This window comes from Corvus cornix, chromosome 5, assembly GCF_000738735.6.
Source record: "Corvus cornix cornix isolate S_Up_H32 chromosome 5, ASM73873v5, whole genome shotgun sequence".
In the NCBI taxonomy this organism is placed as follows: domain Eukaryota; kingdom Metazoa; phylum Chordata; class Aves; order Passeriformes; family Corvidae; genus Corvus; species Corvus cornix.
The window spans coordinates 26,925,018-26,949,815 of NC_046335.1; the positions used below are offsets into that span (position 1 = coordinate 26,925,018).

At 38.7% G+C, this 24,798-nt stretch overlaps 1 protein-coding gene across 4 annotated transcripts in view; it reads right to left on the reverse strand.

Annotated features, from left to right (window-relative positions):
- Positions 1–24,031, reverse strand: part of ARHGAP5 (Rho GTPase activating protein 5) — a 47,767-nt gene extending 23,736 nt beyond the window's left edge. The window contains exons 1-4 of one of the 4 annotated variants that reach the window (XM_039551891.1): positions 23,767–24,030; positions 16,541–16,647; positions 13,959–14,081; positions 9,099–12,998 (exon numbers count right to left, since the gene is read on the reverse strand). In XM_039551891.1, the coding sequence (XP_039407825.1) occupies positions 9,099–12,821 (3,723 nt within the window). In that variant the 5' untranslated portion in view covers positions 12,822–12,998; positions 13,959–14,081; positions 16,541–16,647; positions 23,767–24,030. Of the gene's footprint in view, positions 1–9,098; positions 12,999–13,958; positions 14,082–16,540; positions 16,648–18,425; positions 18,520–23,766 lie in introns of all 4 variants that reach the window. The other 3 variants (XM_039551890.1, XM_039551889.1, XM_039551892.1) reach the window with 3 other exon arrangements.
- Between the last annotated feature and the right edge of the window lie 767 nt (positions 24,032–24,798).

Sequence of the window (24,798 nt, forward strand, 5' to 3'; positions counted from 1 at the left end):
ATGCATGGATGCTTTGTTACAGGCATAGGATTTTAGCCAAAAGGAGGTTTGCACACAATCAAATCTAAGATGGAGAGTTTCATACGGAATTTTCCTGTTTTTATTTTTTTTTTTCCCACTGAGAAGGACTTGTACCAGTGGAACTGATAAACCAGCCTTGGATGATTACAAGAGTTATATTGTATCAGATACCATAATGCATCTCTGAATATTGATGAAAATATAAAGTACATCAAAAATATTTATTTAGGCAGCATCCAGCTCAGATGAGCAACAGCTGAAAGGGCCAAGCTGAAGCTAAACAATGTATAAAACTCACTGAAAACATTTTTGTCAAATGTTAAATGAAAGATCATTTTAGATACATATATTAAGGTGGTAAAGAAAGGAGAAACAACTCAATTTTTTTTCCCAGGGTGTTCACTGCACATCTTCACCATCACAGAATAAATGAAGCAACACTCAAGACTGTGTATTTAAGATCAACAAGATAGAAAAAGACTCTGTGTGTCTCTTGGAAAGCAGTCAGGCAAATGGAATAATAAACTAGGACTCCACAGAAATTTTATGAAAATTATGAATATTATCTGTGTAGAATACCTGGACATAGTATGAAATACCAGACACAGCTACAAAATCGGAGTAAATAGTGCTCTTTTCCAATAATTGTCCTGCTTTTAGAAGAAAGGTTGCAAGGGACTGTGATATCACGTTTGACATTATGCACACACAAATGCAAAAAGGTTTCTTAGATGAACTCTTTACTTGAAAACAGTTTAATCCCCAGTTTGGAAAGTGAAAATTTGTCTAAAGAACTTAATGAAGCATAAAGAATAAAACAATAAAGAGAAAAAGGAGAGAACCCTGAAGTCCTTTTGCAAACTGGTCTAAAGGCAGAATACAAGATATGATCACTGCAAGACTATTCCATAAACATGAAATTACAATTTCACAAGGCCGCTACAACAATAAGTTTATCAGCTGTTTCTCATTATGTATCATTATGTATTTTGTACCTCTCCTGGCCAGTATTTATTAAAATATCTCCCTCATTATTTTCCTTTCTTTTGGGGTATATGAGTGCATAAACTCTCCACTGACAGCATAAATCAAATCCTCCTGCAAATAACACTATCTACATGATCTTTACAAAAAATACTTCTGTAAATTAAAAACAAAACTTTAAGGCATTAAGAAAAACCAACATGCTACTTCCTGATTTTAGACTTCCACACCTTCCTGAAGTTGTTGGTCTAGATTTCTTAAGTGGAGAACTTGTTCTGAACAAAAAGGTGTACTGTGCAAAAGACCTAATCTTTGCCAAAAGACCAATTGGCTTCAGGGAAAAAAATATGGGTCTTATTTCTAACAAAATTAAGTCTTAGTGAAAGCTTTTCTTTAACCCCTGTTCCCCACTCTGAGAAAACACCTTTTTTTTCTGATCTATCAGACATAGAACGGAACTTTCAGATTTCCTAGTCAAGATAGTAACTACCATTTAATTTTACGCAGAAAAAATTCTTTTAAAATATCTCTAATGAAACAATAAACAGAAACTGTTAAACATTAAATTATTCATTTAGTTAAACAGCACCTGAGTAAGGTGAACCATAATTCCTAGATTTTGGCAAAGAGATTATGATTTTGCCCCAGGTATTTTTAGTTCAATCATCCTCCCAAAACACCTACGCCCGACAATGCAGCAGTCACGTAATACTGCATGCAGCAAGTACTAATCTAGGCACAGCCAAAACCAATTTTGTATGCTTCTCCTACATCATCATAAAAAAATAACTAATAGGCACCAAGTTAAAGAAGACAAGAACCAGCACAAAAGTTTTGTGACTTAAGCCTAGCAAAAAGCTCATTGTTTCACATACCACTGTTTTCCGGCTAGTCATTAAAATACAGGCCCAAGACCATGAAGTTGAAATCCTTTGTTTTCGTATAGATCTGTGGGGCTTTGTATAATTGATTGCTGCACTTACGTTGAGCTTTCAGCATGGGTTTCACCACTTGCTTCTTGCCAAAGACAACTTCTCGTCATACCCTAACAGATTAATGCCAAACTTTCAACTGATCCTTATATATTTTGGCAGGAAAGCATTATAACTCTGATAATTCCAAACTTGCCTTGCATTGCATTTACTTGCAATATTGCTTTATTTTGCAGTACTTCAATCACCAAGATACATGTTGCAAAAGATTAGCTAAAGTCCTCTTAACATAAGACAAGGTAAACACAAAAACATAGTCTAGCATGGCACAGTATCCAATTCTTGATTTCAAAGAAATATTATTACAAAGAACATTAACTTTGAAAATATAGATGTAAAGAATACCCAAGCTTAACCTCTTGACTACAGGTACTAGGGAACCAGCTAAGTAACACTCATCATCTAGAGAGAAACTAGGCTAAGACTTTAGCCAGTTGTGAGCCTTGAGGGTATAATGCACTTAAATACAACCTTTTAAAATTAACCTAGAAAACTAAAAACTGCCAAAATCCTATCAAGTCCCTTTACGGATGGGCTGCTTACTCTGTTCAAGACAGGCTTTTTTTTCCTCTCACTGCCATCCCACCAGAACTACCATCAATAATTTATTTATTAAATAAGAAATTCAACCACTTCTCTACCTCCAAAAGACTTCACTACTACTTTTGATGCAAAGGAAGTTTTCTGCCTGCATCATTTGCAGTCAGCCCTAGGGTCACGGAGGGCAAAGTCTGTATTTTCAGGACTTCATAAAACCACACACCATGAACAGCATTCACTTTATAGTGAATAAATATACTTAATAAAGTATTTGTAATCTCTAATTCACAGCCAGCTCTTCAGAAATTATATGATATATGAATAATGCAGATCACTGTCCCTAACATGCTCTTTCTTCACTTCATGCCTTCTGCCATTTTTAGAATTCCAGCTTGTTACACTGTTTTAAACTACAGTGGCTCAATAAGGCATATGGCTCTAAATATGCATATTAAGAGTGTTAAATTTGAACAGATGAAACCTGAAAGTACAGATTCTAATATTTCCTATATTCCTCAGAACAAAAAAAAATTCACTGCACACTCCAGTCTGAAGTACAGTATTTTGCTAAATTAACCACTGAATTTACACAAGAACAGCTGAATAAAAATGTAAGTTGATCTGCCATTGCTCACATATTTACCATAGTCTTATTAAAACTGAGATCAACACACATGGGCTCTACAGTTCCTCATACTATTTCTGTAATAGTTTTAACACAAAATTTCATATAGTTTTGAAATTATAATGGCAGCAAGCAAGTTTAAGCATAGAAAAATAGATGAGAAACGTACTGCTTATATCATGTTCTAAAAAGTCAAAGTAAAATATGTGAGACTTCATCAAGATGCTAGTGGATTTTTCTTGCTGAAACAACTGAGGAAAGTGTTTAGATTCATTTAAAGTAAAAAGCATCTTACAATCAATCATCTTGGTATAAATGAAAATGGAAAGAAGTAATTCACAAACTTCTCTGGAAGCAACCAGTGTTGTTTGCAAACAGGATTACAAAGCAATGTTTTAAAACACTATTTCTCAGATTTAGCAATACAGATGGAAACTCCATTCACCAAAAAAAAAAAAACCCATCAGACATTGAATAACCAAACTACTGACCATTGGTCAAAGAACATATAGTGGAACTTTTTCAGATTTCAACAATGACATGCCAAAGAATTATCACCGAACAGGTAATTGATTGTATTGTTTACAAGATCTCTCTAGTCTCTGTGGTGGGTGGATTTGTTAGGATTTCTTTTCAGAAGTACTTAAAAAATTCAAGATAAGGCTTTTCCTTTCCCTTTGCAAAAATTTAGTCAGGATATTTGCTGTTCTTTATATGTTGTGGAGGACAAAAACCTAAACAACCATAATCTCTAAGAGGAGAAAAAAAACAGCCTAAATTAGACACTGAACATATCTCAAAGTGTTCACAAAGATAAGAGCTCTAAAGCAGGTGGGTAAAGTTTTAATACACATCAATTCCATTGTAAAAACAAATAACAAGGTTGTTAGTTGTCACTGTATGGAATAGCTACCGGTTTCCACATCAGGCAGGCTTCCTGCTGAAGAGGGAATTACTAAATTAAGACAAGGATCAAAAACAACTGGCTATTATTTCATAGTAATAATAATAATAAAAAAAAAATCATTGATAATAATTGATGACTAGTTTTTTAAATATTTACACTGGGCTTGTTTACACAGTGAGAATGGAAAGGCAAGGACTACTGTGGTTTGGGCTTTCTATTAATGCATAAAATGCATCAGTTGCAGCTTTAATGTTATTGCACACACATGAAACAGTTCTTCCTAAGATATTAGAAGGCTTCCTTCAGCAAGATCCTTTTCCTCTAGGAATGTTCATGCCCTTTCATGACCTGAAATTTTCTGTAGTTTGTTGTTTTGTATCTCCAAAGTAATTAAGTTAAACTATTTTTGTCTTCAGTTTATGATACAGCTTGCAAGGCTGCTGCTTTTCATGTGTACCAACACCAATAATGTTCATACTAGACCTTAATGTTAAAAATTCTAATTGAGATGAGCATCTACTTGAAATTCCCACTTCCAGTTTCTGATAAAGACATGGAGATGAGTGAGCATACATCTCAGCCGGAGAGGTCTAACTTGGCAAAGAAGAAACAGGACAAAGCTACATTTTAACATTTTAGTCTGTGCGTAGATCCTTTAAAGTTTGTGAACACCATGATGGAAATAAACAATCAAACATAGAAAGCATGACAATATAGAGGAGAATTTACTCCACAAAATGCATTTTTTTGCTATTTTGTTTAGCAACAACAGAAAGGACAAGATGCTTTTCTCATAAGAGAAACTTTATAGAAGAAGTTCTGTAGGTGAAGAAACAGGCCACTACAGCTTAACAAATACTAGCACACAGCATGCACTTCAAATATTGAACAACATGCACTTGAAGTATTTCAAGCTCAGTGTGCACACACAACTCCACATGAACGTGGCTAAAAAGTCCTGTGATTGAAGCCAGTCCGCTTGCTTTCTTCACCACCTCCTCACTTCTCTTCATATTTATCCCCACCAGAAAAAGTTCAATGGTCAACTTGTTAATAGCACATGCAAGGCCATATAATGGATTTTTCAGAACATTTAGACACATGCTAATAAAATAAAATAGGATAAAGGTGGGTGTATCACAGATTAGACTATACTGATTCAACCTTTTCCACTTTTCTAGAGGCAAAGATAGAACTACCATCTCTTTGTTGGTCGTACCAATCTGAACTTTAGTAAGGCACTTGGTGATGGCATATAGGAAACTACAGTGACAACTGGAGGAGCAGAAAAAAGATGATACTCAACAACAAAAAGGACAAAGTCGTAGAGTAATGGAAAAATCATGCACTGGAATGCGCAACTAGTAACAGTTATGCGCTGTTATGTGTCTGTAGCACGTGCTCTAATGTACGGATACCGTGTGTATATACTATACAGGTGTGTATGTACAATAAACCACCTGTACTATACAGTGTGAAGTCATTACCTGGAAATTATCAAGGACAAGAGCAGGCCAAAGGTACCTAAAGTGACAGCAACTGCAGCTAAGCAAAGGTTGGGTACAATCGCACAACTGTGTCGGGTAGTAATTTCTAGTAGACATCAGCAAACATTAAGATTATATGATGCACTGTGTTATGACATTCCTTGCAATACTATGCACAGTTTCAGTCACCCTCATTTAAAAACACAGGTTCAGAGGACAATTCCAATTTCTCTTTAAATCTTCTAAAACTCAGGTCAAGAAGCAGCCATTTTTTCTTTACCAGTTTGGAGGTGACCAGACAGAGAAAAAAACATTCCAAGAGAGAGGTTACCACATGGAAGGGTGAAAACTAGGAATTGCAAGATTGCTCACCAATACAGAGGAAACAGAAGCTCTGGATGAGTTTTTCAGAGAAAATGAGTAATGAGGGGATAAAAGTTTTCAGAGGAATTATATTGCTGTGATAATTTAAAGAAGAGCTCAAGGACAATTCTCTTCCAGTTCTGACTACCAGTATACTGAAAGAAGACCTAAGAACACTAGCACAGTGTTATGGACAAAAATAATGGGCAAATAATTCAGACCAAAGCACACTTGCTTAACTGGCCTGAATTTTAAATTGTTTCTTTTGGTAGTAAGAAACGTTAGATGACCTTGCAAGTAATGTTACCTGCTTTCCACAGATTTGTCATTGCTATTACTTTCCACAGTAAAACATTTTAATTTATGCTTCCAAATAGCAACAAGTAGCACAATTCTGACTATTTACTTCTGCCTTTAATAACATGTGTTCACAATAGATTTTCAAAGTTTGATACGTGTTAGCCAAACTACAGCTGTTCATTTTCCCACTCTACTGTTCGTCAGATCTTGACTCCTCCTTCCTACCCACCCAACTCTTGCCTTTTTGCCTTCAGTTTTTTTACCTGAACCCTACAATCACTCTACATCCATTTTCTGCCTCCCTATAAATGTCCTGGTGCCCATATTTTTACGTGATTTTATCTTGTGAGTTGGGAGACCGGGGTCCTGAAAGCATCAGGGCAGAATGAGCATCCTGCAGCACAGTTATGTCTCTCCTGAGACACCTTACAAGAAACCCACCCAGAAACACATCACATCTCAAACAAAAATGCAAGGAGTATCAAGAGTGTTACACCCTATTCAGGCTTAAAATAAAACAATCAATCTCTGAAAAAGACAACTAGGACTTCAGACTTCAAAGTTCAAGTTTTTCCAAACAAATTAATTTTGTTCATAGGATTTCTGTATTTCAGAACCACTGTAATTAAAGCAAGAATAGTTACACATGTATCCTATGTTCCCTTTACAAAGAGCTGAACAATTCAGAAAAAGTATCAGCAAGAGATTTAAGAAATAGTCAGAAAGAAAGTACACAAGTTCTATTTATCTCTTTCACATTCAAGCGGTCAAAACTCTCAAAAAAACTCGGCAAGTAATCTGTAAATAGTGGTGCACTAACATCTCTCGCATGGACCAAAGAACACTTGACAAGGAAAATATAATTTGAATAATTTTTTGTTTCTGTAATAAAAGACTGCTAGTTGCTCATCCAAAACAACACAGGAAAACATGTGGAAAAAGTTCCAAAATTAATAAAACTGCATCTCTTCTGAAATAAAATTAAGCATTAAAAAACCCAAAGGAACAGATAATGAACTAGAATGACTCACTTGAACTGGAACTGCTCTCACTTCAACTTCATTCAAGTCAACACAGAAGTCACTACTTATCAAAAGCACTGAGCACTCAAAATAGCACTCAAGATACTTTAAAAACTTGCAAACATTTGAGCTATCAAGTTAAATTTGTTTTCTCAATCATTACAATAATTTCCACGATTATTAAAAGTTTTCTCTAATAGTAGCAGCTTTGCTACTTGCGAGTAAAAAAAAAAACAAAACACATACAACCCCCTCCGAAAAAATAACCCCCAGATAACCAACAAATCACAAACCAAAGCAAAACCAACCAACCAAAACTTAAAACAATTCTACTCTTCAAGAAACTTACCCACTACAAAAATTAAAACAGCCTGAAACTTGCAACTCAGGCTTCTTCTCAACAGGCTAAAGCCAAAAGTGGAGGCTTTGGTAGAGGCATCAGCAGGTTTCCTGACACAATTATAGGAAGAGAAGACCCCACTCTACTAGATCTACTCAGTTTAAAACATAAATATTCAACACAGAATAACTCTGTGTCAACTCAACACAGCTGGGAGAGCAGGAAGATTATGAAACTACATTTCAATTTCTATGTAACAAGATTATTTCAAGCAAAAGGAGTCCAGAAGTTGGACTTGATTATCTTTGTGGGTTCCTTCCAACTCAGGATATTCAACGATCCTATGAAAAGTATATAAATTATTGGGGTTTTTTTAAATCGAAGTTTCTCCACAAGGATAACTTCAAGGTATTTTTAACCATATGATTTTATGCCCACAAGACATCATTATCCATGCTTATGAGTAAGCCCTAAGAAAATTTAGTGCCCTTTAAATCAGTCATGTGTAATTCAAATCACAGCTGCACACCAGGAAAAATTTTATCTACTAGTAAAATGTAACTATGCTCTACTTTAACAAAACTTATTTCTACCTGGTTTTCAAGTACCATCAGATTTAAGCTAAAAAAGTGACATTTTGAAAATGCTACAAAAGATAATATTAAAAAGGTCAGATTATTTTTAGACAAGACAGAAAGTATCTAACTGATCAGGAACAGTCTTGATTTCATGTCAAAACTATACCCAACACAATGACTGCTGGCCTAAAATTAAAATCTAAACTATAAAGAATGTACATATAGAACCCACACCACAACACTACCTTGGATGATAAAACTTCTCAGACAGTAAGTCAAAAAATAAGTAACTCTCAGGCATAAAGATGAAAATGAAACATTTTTCAAGTAAACTGCAACATTGTTATTTTCCTTTTATTTCCCTATTTTGTTCCTTTTACTCTGCTTGAATAGAGAACCTTACAAGTGGTATAACTTTCAACTTGATCAGCTGTTTGCTCACACTAGGAAAATGCAGCAGTCAGTAGAACTACTATACAAAGTTTCCTTTTCATGCACTTGTTCTAGAGTTCCAGGTAGACAACCAAGACTTAAAAAGAAATCACTCCTTTCATTCACCAGCCCTAAACCTCATTCCAACAGCAAAAACTGCAAGAATTGAAAGAACCAGTTCTACTCAAGAAGTCATAAAGCATCTTTTTCCTTAAAAAAACCCCCACCACCTCACTTAAAAGAAAGGAAGCCTCCACATGTAAGTACAGAGATGAAAACAACTGAAATTTATTAAACAGCTGATAAGGTGACAAACCATCTCATTCCCTAAGGTTTGCTAGTTCCAAGCAACTTAACAGGAACTTAAGACAAAAAAAATCTAACAAATATTGATTGGAAATTTTAAAGCACCTGTTTCAAAACAGGGTGCAACTCTTTCATATTTTGTGTCTTCCCTTTTTACAATGCACCAGAAGTTGTAAATAAAATTTAAATTAACTGACTTACCTTTTTATCTTCTTTTACTTTGTGGGGTTTCTTTTTCATTTTTTTATCATCCAATTCTTGATCCGATGTAATAGCAGGATTATCTATGCCACCCTTCCATGTTTCAACAGGTGAAAGAAGTGGGTCTTCTTCGCTTCCACGATGTCTTCCTTTTCTTTTAGGTTTGGAGGTGGTAAAAGCCTCATCATCACTTGCATCTGAATGTGTTCTCCTGTAGTAAGACTTGGCTTTGCTGAACAGTGTCTTAGACTTGTATTTGTATTTTGAAGGCCTTCTTTCCCCATGACTTTTGGCTACTCTATCAGAAAACCCATTTTCTTCCTCACCTTGGGTATTTATAACAATTGAGTTTCGAACTTTAATAATACGATTCTGACTATCCTCTGGAACCGCATAGATATCATCTGCAAAGCCTTTGTGTTTGTAAACCATGTCAATAGGTTCAGCATAGTTGTCAGATTGGTCTGTATCTTCTGGCGGTGCTGCAGGCACTCGAGAAGGCTGTTTCCTGGGGTTTTTGCCAATACCTGCCTCAATTGTTTTCAGGAGGTTAGGATCCAGTTTTTTCACATTTGTTCTTGGAACAAGTGGTTTCGGTTTTATCGGAGGAGGCACTTTATGGTTGCGTTCATGGTCATGACAATTGATTGGCGTACTGTGAATAGGATACTCATTTCCTTCCAAATCCAGTCGGTACTTCGAACGATCACTAGGTGCTGGGAGTAACCTTACATCATCACCAATCGGACTGTAAGGCGGTGGTCCTTCGGCATCATCCTCTGAATCTGGGTAATTATAGTCAAGGGAACTTCCTCTCGGCGATCTTGGAAAAACATCTTCACTTGTATGCGTTGATTCCCTTGTGCTGTCTGACATGTAGGAACTTTCAATCATGTTTTTCTTCTCTAATACATCACTGAAGAACAATGTGAAAACCTCAGTTTGACGATGATATTGAGATAATGAATATAAAGCTGTAAACTTCGCAGTAATTTCTGTTGCTATGTGTTCTCCTTCAGTCATGAGTTCCTTGATTGCTTCATTCTCAAAGAAGTCCGCCTGGCTATCAGTAACAGCCACCAACTGGACAGGAATCGTATCCTGAACTTCAGAAAGAAATGCCCGAAGCATTCCCATGGATGCCTTTCGCTTCGCAGAATAGACCAGTATATATCCATGAACAAGTTCATCTTTCCTTACACCAATTGAAGAATGGTATGATAATATAGTTATCTGTATTCGACGTCTCTTTTCACCTATTATTTTATCAAGCATCAAAGAATTATTCTGGCCAGCCTGAGCAGCACTACAGGAGTGAGAATCAAGGAAAGGTGAAAGAATAAGATCCACACTGAACGGATCACCACACATGGCACACATGACAATCCTTAAGTCAGCTTCTGACAGATCTTTAATAGTGGGAACTGGACTTACAACATCAAAATTGTGTTTAACTGCTTCCAGTACTCCCCTTAGAGCTTGTTTTATTTGGGCCTCATTAAATTTGCGTGGGTATGTACCAGCAGGCACATCTACAAAAGGACACTGTAACTTGTTAGCCAATTGCTGTCCCTGATGTCTCAGAATAGGTAGATTCTTGCTAACACTGTCCCTCTGGTTAGCCAATATTAATGTAAATGAAAGATTAGCCATATACTTGTCTCTCCTTATCTGAGATGCTTCAGCCCTTATTTTTGCAATGCACTCCCCAATAAAAGTCAGTGATTCAATAGAGTTAAACACGCAGAAACAACCATGTGGTTTGAAGGCTGAGGTCCACAACTGAGTCAGCAGGTATGGGGATTTGGCATCAACAGGCCTAAGATCTAGTTCATATATTTTTCCATCTAATGCATATTCATCATCAGTGGATTGTGTCCGAATTTCATTTGCCAATTCTTGTGCAAGGCCATCTTTGCCCAAAATGAAAAGATTAATTTTATCAATGTTGGCACTATCATGGTATAAATTTGAGCGTCCATGGTCTAGTTGCAGAAGACTGTTGGCAAGCAACTCTTCTACTTTTATGTCCATGCAGTTTTGGCCACTAAGACAAGTTTCTTTAGTTGGGTGATATACAAATCCTATGTGTTTGAGCAGAAGAGATTCTCTATCAGGTGCAAGTTTCTGTAAAGCTTTGTATCTAGGTTCTTCACTCAGAACTGCATGAATTTCACTCATTTTATCTGTGCTTGGTGTTGCATTAAGATCCAGATCATAAAATAGCTCTGAATGTTCAAAAAGCATTTCCTGAAACTCCTCTTTGGCTTTTTCAACAATCTCCCTCTGATGCCTACCATACACTTCCTTACTATCTGCATCAGTGATGTATTTGAATGCTTCGTCATCCACCACAAAACATATAACTTCTTCCCACGGCTGCCCAGGTGAAATGAATTGGATTTTCTCAAGAGTTTTTTTGAATTTCTCTTTCATTTCAACCCTCCTTTTTTCAGATATAAGATGCTGCACATGGTTTTGATAAACTTTTTCTGCCTCTAGGGTAGTGAGAAGGTCAAATGGAATCCTTCTGTCATTCACTTTATCTATGTGGTCAGTTTCATCCCAGGGTGTTTTTTCAAGCACTACAAAACAGGACTGGAAGTCAGGCCTTTTCTCCATTACCTTCAAGGCTTCTGACCAGCTCAAAAGTTCAATCTCATCTAGATTTGACAGAAGAGTATTAAGAGCTCTTGGCAATGCATTAATGTACTCCTCTTTTCTCTTTCTAATATGTTCCTGTTTAAGTTGCTCTATGTGTTTTGAAAATGTGTTTTTGGCCTTTTTTGTTCCTTCCAAATTTATGTACTCTTCATAATCAGGGTGGTTTTTCAGCTTGTTACTAACGGTTTTCCAAGTTGCATGATAGTCTCTCACAGTTTGGACAAGTTTTTCAAACTTATCTGTTGCCGTAACAACTAACTGTCTTTGAGTTTTATAGGCATCCAGATAGGGGATTATTTTAGGTTTACCACGAGTTTTATCCATCATTTGTACCAGTGCAGTAAAACATGTTTCAACATTGACATTGAATCTTGCCGATGTTTCCACGACCACAAGGTTCTTCTTATTTGAAGCAAAGGCCTGAACCTCTCGCAGATAATGATCCACACATTCATCACATTTTGTTGCTGCTATTATTATGGGTTTTTTAGACTTTGAGAGCTGGATATAAAGATTATTCACAAATTTAAGTTGATCATCAAACTTCCTATTGCATCCTTGGCTTACATCAATGCACAATAAAAACCCATCTATGTTTAATTTCCCTTCAGGCATTTGTTTTTGCTCGAAGTCTTGCTCCAAGCCTAGCTGATCTGTGCAAATGTACATTAGTTTTTCTGCGGACTGCAGTTTGGAGGCAGCTGCACGTTTTATGTACGGTTGTAAATTTGTACTCCGATGAGGCAAGAAAGTCTGATCATCAATGAACTCAGTCTGTTCAATTACATGAATTCTGCACTCAATTCCATCCTCACCACTTTGTGTTACGTCACCCCAGTACAAAAAGTGATCATTGTTAACAACTCTTCCTCCAAAGTCAATTGTGCTAAGCACAGAGGTATGCTCAGGATAATATTCATCTGCTTTTGATCGGACGAATCTATTGCACAAACATGACTTTCCGACTCCACAATTACCTTTATCCTTTTCAGTTCCAGACAGTCCAACAACACTAACAGCATAAGATGGGGGGCGTGGCTCTTTGTTTTTTGCCATCATAACTTTCCTCTCATCCTTTTGCAATTATCAAGGTAACTGTATGCGGTTTTCATTCTGGAAAAGGTTCCTACAAATTTAAATTGTATATCCAGGGCTCCAAAAATCGCTTTCAGTCATTCCTGCTTCAGCTTGTGATTCAGAGAAACTCAGACAACCATGACAAGGAGGATCATCTTCCTAAAAAATACAGAGAAAAAAAGATTGTTCAAGATTGCAGGTATTTCTTTAAAATATTCATTAAAAAAGGAGATTTTAAGAAGCACTTTTATTTGATCACCCTGATTTTCTGTGTATATGAAAATTCAACTTCTTTGAACAAGGTTTTAAATTCACAGTTCAGTATGAACTATAGTTAATGCTATTTATACGACAAATTTAAAAATAAACAGATTTTAGGCACAGTTTAGTAGTAGTTTGTCAGCTGTTTTGATAGCTGATCAGCATTACTTCTAAAAAAAGAAAACCCACACCCAAATCCCCAAATTACTCTTTTCCTCCTTAACTTATGAATACTGGGCACTAAAAAGCAAAAATACAACATAAAACCTCTAAACCCAACCCAATATTCATGTACTTCTATTCACACTCACATTTTCACTAGGTATGCTCATCTGCATGAACAACACTACTTTTATGTGCATTTGTAGTTTTGAGCTTAGGTTGCAGTAAAGAAAACTTCAAAATAAGTAGTTGTAAAAGCAGGCAGTTGGCCGCATGGCTCAGCTGCTACCTATCTGCCAAAGTAGACTACTTTATTTGTACACTAACAGCAAACTGCTTTTAAGGTGATGTTTCAAACCTGAATATTACAGGAAAACACATATATCATAAAAATACTAAGAGTAGGACTTATGTATAGATTTTAAGAATACAGTGTTGTCATTCCTTCTGTTTCTATTAAAAAAAACCAGACCTTTATTAACTGGAAACAAAAAAACTACTATATCTACATTCAGATGTTAACAGAATTACTACAAGGTTCCAGTGGCCTTATTGAAGCTGTCATCAAGTATAACAATTAAGACTACGTCTCAATTATTAATCAGAAGACTTTGCTTGCATGCATACTGCAAATGGAAATGTATTTGTTGGTTTTGAATCAATTACATTATGAGGAAGAAAGAAAAAACTGAATACCCAAATAACTGGTCCCAGTAGATTGTGACAAGTGGCATGAAATCTAGTTGGGGGCCAGTAACTAGAAGCGCACTCCATAGGCCAGTACTGGGTCCAACACTGCTCAGTATCTTCATTAATTACCTGGATGACAGGGGAGAATGTATCCTCAGCAAGTTTGCTGATGACAAAATTAGGAGGCGCGGGTGATACAGGCCTGCATGCAGGGAGGAATAACTCCATGTACCAGTATATGCTGGGAGCCACCTGCCTGAAGAGCAGCTGGACAGAAGGGGACCTGGGGATCCCAGTGGACGTGAACCCCAGCGGTGTGCACTTGTGGCAAACAAGGCTAAGAGTCCCCTGGGCAGCACTAGACAATTTACTGCCAGCAGGTCAAGGCAGGTGAACCTTCCCCTCTTTGCAGCACTGGTAAGGCCACACCTGATGCACTGCGCCCAGTTCTACAGTACAGGAGAGATACAGAACTATTGGAGAATGCAGCAGGGGGTTAAAGCACCACCAGCATCTCTCATTCAAGGAAAGGCTAGGAGGGCTAGGACTGTTTAACCTGGCAAAGAGAAGACTCAGGGAAGATCTCAGGGGAACATCAATGTGTACAAGTATTGGGAGGAAAGGTGCAAGGAAGGCAGAGCCAGACTTTTCAGTTGTGCCCCAGAAGAGGACAGGAGGCAATGGGCACAGACTAAAATACACAAGATGCCAAATGAACATCAGGAAATACTTTTTTTATTGTGAGGGTGACTGAGCACTGGTCTGGTTTGCCCAGAGAGGTTGCAAAGGCTCCTGCACCAAAGATATTCAAAAGACATCTGGACACAGACCTGGGAAATCTGCCCTAGGTGACTGTTCTATACTCTGTGAAAATATTTTGATTAAAATACTTCTCATTTTCTTGGTAAGAAGACAACTATTACATGGCACTGTAAATGAAAGGTAGATACCACGGTACTTAACATATTTGCAAATGCTTTTACATTTGTAGAGTACAAAGTAACAACATAAAGGTACTTAAAACAAACCTGCAAATAGCCCTTATAAGAACACAAATATAACAAGTGTCAGTACTGAAATTTTAGTGTTACATACTTTGCCCTTCTTAGCATCAATTAACTAACCAAAATATAAAATACAAACTACATACATAAAACCAGCTATTAGTTATAGAAATTACAGAAAAAGGAAAGTACTTTTTTTAGGAAAAAAGTATCAACTTCATTACAAAATGAAGAGGAACACCTAATTTTCATACTTGAGAGCTCTTCTATTGCAAAAACTGAAACTTTTATGCCAGATTTTAGAATTATTTTTTGTTTACATCAGATTACTCAAAGACACATTCAGAAAGACAACTTGTATTTGGAATTTTGCTTTTCACTGTTTCCACTGTGTTTATTATATTCTTAAAACACAGAATTTGGAGCTAACAGAAAATGGCTCCAGGAATAAAAATACTTAGCAAAAGTAACATCCTTTACAAGCAGTATTTATATTACTACAAATAAACCCAGTGTTTTCTTTCTAAAGCAAAGCTTATCATAGTAGCATCATTCAAACTGTTAGAATGAGAAATTTAGTCAGCACTTTCACTATAAAATGTTTTCTGTTTGCCACAGCACAATACAGATTTCATGTGGACTAAACTAGAACACAAAAATCTTCATCCACAGGATTACTTCATTTCATCAGGAAGACACTGTCAATTTGCAATTAGTTTATAAGAAACAATTAATACTTTCAGATACTCTACATCCTCAGCAACAAAGGTTGTTCCTCCTCCATCTATGAAATGTTTTGTTAAATTGATACATTTTTAAGCAAGTAAGTACAAGGAGTAAGATGAAAGGGGACACTGACAAAGGGAGAACAAACACATCAGTCTATCATTAAAGTTCTGACATGGAAGATTTTAACCATAGCAGAAGCTGAATCACTAAAGAGATTTAAAATCAGTGTGGGTTTGGTTTTTTTTTAAATACAGTTCCTACTTTGCACTGATTGTACAAAGTCACAAAATGAAATCTATTTTAATTAAGTAATACGACTGGTAAAAATCTGACATTATAATGGCTTCACATTTAATATGTAATCATCATTAAATTGCTCTCCAAATGTAAGATTTTTCATTTCACTATACCACTAATGTAAAGATACTTTTATAGTTTTGTACTGTTTTAAAGCACGTACACTGGAAATTAATTGTAAATTAGTTCCATTATCTTAGTTCAATCTGCCTAATTCAATTATAACAAATTGTAAATACTACGATTCACCCAACCCTCCCCCCCACCTTTGTTACAGATTCAAACAAGGGGTTGTTTGATTTCCCCAATTAATTTCAATCTTAGGATTGAAAATAATACATCTATGATATACAGAAAATTCCGAGGCACTCAGAAGATACAAAGTGTCTGACATCACTACAGGAATAATCTCTGACCATCTACAGATGCACTGTAGGACCTTGTCTCTACAGATTTTTAGATTTCCAAGTGTAGTTATAAAGAAATTAAGGTAGCATCTTGTACTTATTTACCCACCTTCCCCCTTAAACATAATAAAGGCCTAAAGCCCAAACTTACCCTTAGGAAAACGAGGTGCAAAGCAAGATGACTATCCTGCTGTGATCTTCCTGCAGTAATGTCACACATTTAAACAGTGCCCTTCAGTAAGTCCTTCCCTGAGGGATCTGAAAACAAAAAATAAGAACCATTAAAACTTTCAAGTTTATGAAGGAAGAAGCAGCAATCAGAGAAGGTACAACACTTCAGCTATGCATGAGGATTGTTTTCCTTATTTTAAACCCATAAACAAAACTCAAGATCTCAAGCTGGTATTTATCTAAGTTTAGAAGTTTTAAATCCTGTAAGTACACCTGTTAAAGGGGAGAGTTCTTACATGACTGTGATTTGAATTTCAACTTGATATTTCAACAATACCTAGTTTGTAGAAGCCTGTTCTGAAAAAAATTAATGTAGTTTCTCAGATAACATATAAAATGTGAGCTACAAAAATCACTAATCACTTGTAGAGTAATTTGGAATTCTAAAGTATTTAGAACACAGCTTTGTCAGATGAAGTTGGTATAGTCATAAGTACAAAATATATTAAACAAATGTATGTCTATGTACATATATTTTATTACTAGGTAAAAAAGTACAGTCTACCTCAAAACCTTTTTACTTGTAATACACCACTTCTAAATTAAAAGGCCTCCTGAACTGTGACAAATTAGAAATTGAAAGTATAATTATATTTGAAGATTTTGAATTCTCAACTAGGGTACAAGTTACTAATATAACCCTCTTAAGTGCTGATCTCACTGCAGGGATGCTACTATAAAGTAACAAAAAACTGAACTCTCTTCCACTGTTCTTCCCTTTGCATTCACACAAAACCCAGACTTTGCCAGGCCAGTGATCCATACATTATGATGCAGAAAAGGAAAGGAACTTGAGTCACCTGCACTGGAATATTATGTAAGCCATTCTGAACTAAGGAAAGGTGTCATTGTTAAGCAAGATGCAGCACCACACTATATATATGCTAAATACTATATCAAAACAGCAGAGCTTTTTCTTGTTTTGCCACTTACAATTATATTCTTAGTAATTTCACTCGGCATTGGGAATAATGCAGGTAACTGAAAGAGTCTAAGCTTTAGCAAAATTTTCTTTTGGACAAAAACGGTTTGGCTATACTGATAAACAATATACCAATATCACAACAGTAACTAATCTGGTGGTACCAAACAACACCTGAATTAATAGGCAGAAGTCTATCAGTCCTGCATTAAGCCTGGCTGAGCTTCAGTGCTAAATTCTATCATTTGAACAAGAAGACAGGCGGTAAGTGCTGTTCCCTGCCCTTATCTCCAAGCTGTGGCACTCCTCTACATCCACAGCTACCTGAGCAGAGCAGATAGGTGCTCATGAGGAAAAAGACAATGGGACTCTGAAGAACTCAGGAGTATGTGGAAGAGCTGAGAGGAAAGTGTCTCTGCTTGCAAGATGGCATCTGAGGTTTGACGGACACGGCCACAAGAGAAAGCTCAAAAACAGGCCCCCACAACATCAGTCAGAAACGTTACGAGGCCAGAGAAATCTCTATTTACAAATACACGTTTCCCAAAATCTTCTGAGCTGAATTCTAAACACTAGAGTAGAATGCCATATTATTAGCAAGTAATAAATACTTGAAGAGTTAATCACCTATCATTATTTAGTAATTGTGGCTGCACAGGAACTTGTAGATGAGTTCACAGTCAAGAAAATCACTTACAGATAAATACTCCTGAGTATTTCTCAATACCCTCCTGTTTTCTGAACCTAAAAATGTTTTAGACCTAACATGGCTGAAGTAAAAATGTTGTCTGAAAGAGTCTACAGAATTGCTTATGACTGTCAACTATTTAAGCAGCTGCCAATGGGAAAAATAAAGAGTTTTTTCCCCAAGTCCTTTACTCACTCTGTAGTGTTGTATAGACCCAATCGTTTATGGATTAGTATTTTCTGGGGTTAGTTTCAATTAGCATAGTCTTGCAACTCTGTTTGTAAATCACCTGGAGAAGCAAAGAAAAGCATACGTGAACAGCCTAGTCTGCTTTACCAGGTACACCAATACACCAACAGAAACTTACTGTAACCTCTACAGCAGATCACAAAGTAAATTCAAACACAGTAGGTATCACTGAAATGGTCTGGAGGATGAGTTTGAAAGTGTTGCGCACTCAAAATATCACTGACCATGATTCCAAGAAAGTTACAGCTCCAGATTCAAGTTACTACTGACACCAAGTTTTTATACTGAGTCATTCCTCACTTGATACTTTTTGAGAACCAAAACTTGGCATTGGAAAACATTTACTACAGTACCCAATGCCCAAGATCTATCAGCACAACAATAACTATAGCCCTACTCAAAACAGAGTAAGAATTCAACTGTGTTCCCTTCTACAACCAGTAAAAAAAAAAAGTTGATGTACCCTAATGTAATGTTGTCATTTCTTGTTCAGTATTTACCAGGAGTTACCTTTTTCACTCAAGCAAGCATAAGAAATCTTCCCTTCAAGTGAAAATCCTTTTTAGAAATGAAACCAGAGTATACTGATGTCACCTTATCAACAATTTCAAATCACCTAAGTCTGTTGAGGTCCTAACACTTAATGTGTCCTGTCCACTTCACAAGCATACCAATATTCTTGCCTGCACAAGTGCTGGTAACCTTAATTAATCACACTTGAAATCTTACTTATAAATAATGATAAATACAACAATTACCCAAGTATCAGCCAACATGAGAAAAAACACTATCCAGACATTATCACATTATCACAAAGTAAGCTCAATCAAGCAACATCCAGATTGTAAAGGACAATATCTTGCAATGCCCTCAAGAGTGATCCTCTGGCTGAAAAGGAATATGGTGTAACTGGTATGCTGATTAATCATGCCAGGGAAATGAAGGATGAGAATGGGTGACTACAATCACCGTTCGTTTCAGATTTGGTTAGTATGATGGCCAACTACCATCCCTACAGTAGTTCTGTAGCCTAGATTATTCTTTCCATACAAAAGCAAAGTAACCAATGTATTAAAAAAAAAAAAAAAAAAAAAAAAAAGAAAGACAACTTCATATTACAAAGCAATGAAAAACTGTGTTTAAAAACAGAAGTTCAAAGCTCTTCGTTCCTGCTAAGTTCAATAAATGTCTTCTATTAATAATAATACACTGAAGATTGTGTATTACCCAAATTAAATCAGAGCCTAAATATTATTTCTGAATTCTAAACAAAACATCATTTTTCAGGTGGAATCTAGCAGTCCCAGGGCACCTATTATCATCATTGCTCTCCACAAAAAAAAAAAAACCAAACAAACAAGAGAAAAACCAAACCAACCTAAAAAAATTAAACCAAGGTACAATAAACAGGTAAATTGCAAAGGTTCAAATTACCAGCACTGCAGTATTCTGAACTTAGGCCTCTCAAGCTACTTATCTTCAGATTTTTGAAAATCTGAAAGCATTCAGTATAGTTTCAAAGCCTGTACTTCCACAGGGAAGGAAAGTGCAAGTTTACAGAAATAATAAATTCTTAATTCTTTATGCATAGGATAAGCTCCAACCGAAAACATGGAGAGTGGTCAGAGAAGTTTCTCAGGGCAAGTCTCCAATCAGGCTTATTTACAGAGGTACTCAGGAAGAACACAAAAGAACTAATGGAGAAATTGGACAAAGGGGATCCATCAAAAAACTTATAAAAATAGAAGAAAGAAAAAGAAGCAGACAAAGAAGGAAGGATCAAAGTAAGGACAGAAAAAGAGGTAAAATGCATTGCCTGGAAGAAAAAAAACAAGAACATTTACATCCTGTATCAGCAACTACAGCTAATGTCACTGATCCCCAGATCTGGATCGTTTCAGATTATTTTGCTTCATGAGCAACTGCAATATAGAATCCAGGACTCGACACCGTAAAGCTTAGTTTGTTGTTTGACCTTGTACAAGCGATATATGTCATATCTACCTGTGTAAAACAACACTGGTTATCCCCTTCTTAAAATTACGAAACGAGAAAGAGAAATGGCATATATAAGCACCAAATAATATTCTGCATAAAAATTAGCCAACTTTAATAAATGCCAAAATGCAACAATATACACTTTTCCAAAAACTGCGCATGCAGGTATTGGTTTTGCTTTTTTAAATGCAAACATTCTTCTGTCATGTTTGAATGTCAACTGATGCAGAACTGCAAAAATGTGTGGGAATTTTAACTCAAAGCCAAAAAAACCTCTTTATTTACCACAAAATGTAATGGGCAGAACTAGCCAAAGATTAATTATTTTGTTTTCCAATAGATGTTAGTGACTAGAAAGACACAGTTAACATGCAAATTCAAAATAACTTCACAATTGTTTCAGGTTTTCTTGTGAGGAACTATGAACTTGCTTTTCTTTAAATATTTCACCAAATCTATAAACATAAGGAAGTGATGAGATAGTTCAAACAATAATCTGTAAAATGCAATACTCTTCCAGCTCACTTACACTGACCTTTAGGCTAAAAATTCTCAAGAGTGAAAAAGAACCAAACAACCAAACAAAGAGTGATTAAAGAGCGATTAAGTATTTTGTGTGCCCATTAGGAGAGACGTAACACAGATACAGGGGAGGAAAAAGCCCCGGGAGCGCTAGTCCTGACCTCCCAGTGTGACCGCGACCCCCCTAAGCTGCGCTGAGCTCCCCGCCGGGCCCTGCGGGGGCCTTGAGGGCAGCGGGGGCGCGGGCACCGCGCCGGACAGCCCCGCGCCCGCCAGCGCCGCGCGCACAAAGCCCTCTGGCGGCGCGAGCCCTCCCTGGCCGCGGGACGCAGGCCCCTCTGGAAAGCATTCCTTCCTTATCACCGAGCAGGAATGCACCACGGGCTCGCTCGCACAGCTACGTCATGGCCACGAATCGGGCTGTTTTCAGTCCGCCCGACGTAACCGTGCCAGCAGAACTCAGCCGTGGGTATCTGCCTTCCAAAGTGCCACTCTCTCGGAGGTCAGGGAGTGTCACCCCCCAAGAACGCCCTCTGCACAGAATCCTAAGGACACACCGCGGAGCAGTCTACTACACGGAGTGATGTGCAGTGCTTTGTGAAGTTTTATGCGACATACTCCTGAAGGATGCCAGTACATGGGATTTATCTTGTGTCAAGAAAGTACTTTTGGAAGCCTAAAGATAGCGTCAGCATCCTTTTAATATCTTTATTAAACATAAAGGAATTATTTTTCCACCATCTCCTCAAATAACAAGTCCCAACAGGGAAACTTACACAGAACAATCTATTATTATAATCAGTGCTTTTCTTTTCTACAAAGTCTGCACACGGAAAGAACACCTACAGCTTTAGGAAAGCACATAGCTCGAAAAACATGTGGAGCATTTGGTTCTGTTAGTGCTAAATATAGCATTTTAAAACAATTTAGTCTGACCCTAAAGTATTTAATCAGATTATGTTACACATGCAACACCTTAGCTAAAGTAAAGTCCAATACCAGGGAGTGGTAGGCATTTGGTTGCAATTATTTACAATTTTACAACAATGGCAGCTGCTTTAGATAGCGATACTTTAGAAAAAAATGCAATTTCAGTTCAGTATGTTCCATGCCTAAAGCAACTTATACTAAAACAAGTCAGTGATAACAAATGCTTCAACAACTTCCCATACTTTAAGTACTATAGACTTTAAAAAAAACCCTACATTTGCATCATACTTCTTAAGATCTAGTAATACTGAGTTTTAGTAGAGTACTATAAATATAATTTTAAGATTTTTAGCACTTCTTAAAAATAGTTTTCAAAGCAACACAAAAATTATAGTAAACCCTTACAAAAATGCACCTGGATGAATATTTGTAATACCCTTACTTTAGATTTGTACTATAAATAAGTACAGGTTTTATCAGAAGGCAGCCAACTCTGGTCACTGATGTCACTGCTGAAAACAACTGTCATGCAGAAGACCCTTCAGAAGGTAAGACAGCACAACTGACAAAAAAGCCACCTATTGACTCCTCATTCTTGATGAAATAAGTATACAGGCATCAGTGCTGCAACTGGCTTCAATGCACAGGTTTAAAATGGACGTCCAATTGACCAGCAAACGCTGTTCTCTCTCTACTGCTTTTACTCTGCAGTGTAGAGTTTTCAAATTTCTGTCAAGGATTTTATTAAGAAAAAAAATCCTCCAGTTTATCTGCATGACACGAAACTAAAGAATACACACATACTCCCACAGGCCTATTTTGGTCTAGATTAAAAACGTTCCCCTGCTACTTATTAAGGAAATATTCCACGCTGATATCAAAAGCGATACTGGAGAGAGCAAAAGAGGGGGATACAGAGGGGTGGGGTGTATAATGGGGAGAAGGTGACAAGTATGTCTTCCTTTTATAACTACACAGTCCTGCTTCTTTTTTCAATTAAAGCAGTGTTTCATATTCCTTATGTCTTATAGCTACAACACCATGGCATTACATCTGTATGTCTCTGGTGATTCCCTTGGGTGGAGAGAGTCTAAAGGTTATGCTGCTTGAAGGGATTCAAAATGCTTCAAAGCTGCAACACTGCAACTGGCTACCCTATTCCAAAGCCTTAAAATCCACCTGGTGGAAAAACAGAAATGCACACACATCATTAGGGGAGTGAAGTTTTCTGAAATTTAATATCGAGCAATATTTGAAGGTGAAAGGAAGGAGGAGGGGAATGGACAACTGTTCAAATTTAGTAGAGGAGGAAAAGAACAGAGAAGGCGTGAATGAGTATTAGCGGGTAATGAGGAGGAAAATAAGTACAGAGAAAGGAGAAAAGGGAGGAAAGGCAGTGGGAATGGAAGAAGGGAGGAAGCTAAAGGAGTAGGCAGAAGAAGGGAATGAGGAAGGAAGAAGAGAGGAGCAGGGAAGCTCCCCTTCCTGCCTTCCTCCCTCCCTAGAGAGCCGTGACCAGCTGGCAGCCTCGCAGAGCAGGCTCAGACCCTCCCATTGCTCAGGCCTTCATCACCTGTCTGGGACCAGGCACTCCGCTCCCTGCCCTTCCCGCCCGCCCTCCGTGGCGCGGAGGGGCCGAGGGGGCCAGGCGGGGGGCGCGGGGCCGGTGCCCGCTCCCCATGCGGCCCCAGCCCTCCGAACTGGTTACAGCCAGCGGCCGCCGCGCCGGCTCGCCGGGCTGCAGCCGCCTCCTCCCCCCGCTCCCCTTCCGCCTGCCGGGCCGGCCGCCCCGCTCCAGGCCGGGCTGGCTCCCACGGGACCGCATTCCTCCCCTCACCTCGCGCCGTCGGGATCCGGCTCCTCGGCGGCGGCGGGAGCGGCAGCATTCCCGGGACGCTCTCTCCACGCCGGCGCCCCCGGCGGCTTCTCCTCCCCGCGGGGCTCTCTCCGCTCTCCGGCCCGCAGCTCCCGAGCGCTCCCGGCCGCCGCAGCCCCGTCCCGCCTCTCCGCTCTCTCCCCGGCGCTCAGTAATGGCGGCCGCCGAGCCTCCCCGGCTCTCGCTTCGCTGACGGAGTCTCTCTCTCCCCCTAACTTTACCTCAGCAGCTTCCCTCCCCTCCCCCTCCCTCCCGCCGCCGCGGCTCAGCGCGCGCCCGCCCGGACAGCTGCGCGTGCGCGGGAAAGAGCCTCTTCCTGCTGCCGCTGGATTCCCTGGGAAGCCTGGGAGGGCGCGCGCGGCCGGCACCCAGCTGCGCGCGCACGCGCGCCGCCCCGCCTCCCGCCCCCTCCCCGGCCCGTGCGGGGGCGCGCGCGGCGCGCACCCGCTCGTGCTCTGGTGGCCGCACGGTTAGCGCGGGGAGTCGGGAGTCGGAGGGCCTGGAGTTCGAGTCCCGCCTCGGGCAGCGGCGCAGGCCGGGACGCCGCGACGCCCCTTCGCGAGAGTGGCTCCGAGGTGTGCAGGTGGCCACGGGCTTGATCCCGGGCCACCGGCTCTGGCGGGTGGGGGCCAGCCTAAGCTGGGGCCTACCCTAAACCTACAGCCAGCAGCGCTGCCTCCCGGGGAAGAAACTGGCGGATGACTGGGATGAAATTAAAAGATGCCAAAATGCTGTATTGGTCAATCCTGTGCCCCCAGGTCCTCTCCTGCCTGGCCACCTGTAAATTTCACAACATTTCCTAGATTTAGCCGGTGTAACAGAGTACTTCTTTGGTTTGTCAGTCATTAAAAAGAGAAGGAGCACTGCAGTGGGGCCTCTCGCAGCCGGCAGGTGTGACACCCGCCTTTGTGGGACAAGGCGCAGGACATTCCTTCACAGGGGATACCAGGCCCTGGATAGCTTGGGAATCACTGTAGGACATTCTTTCGCAGG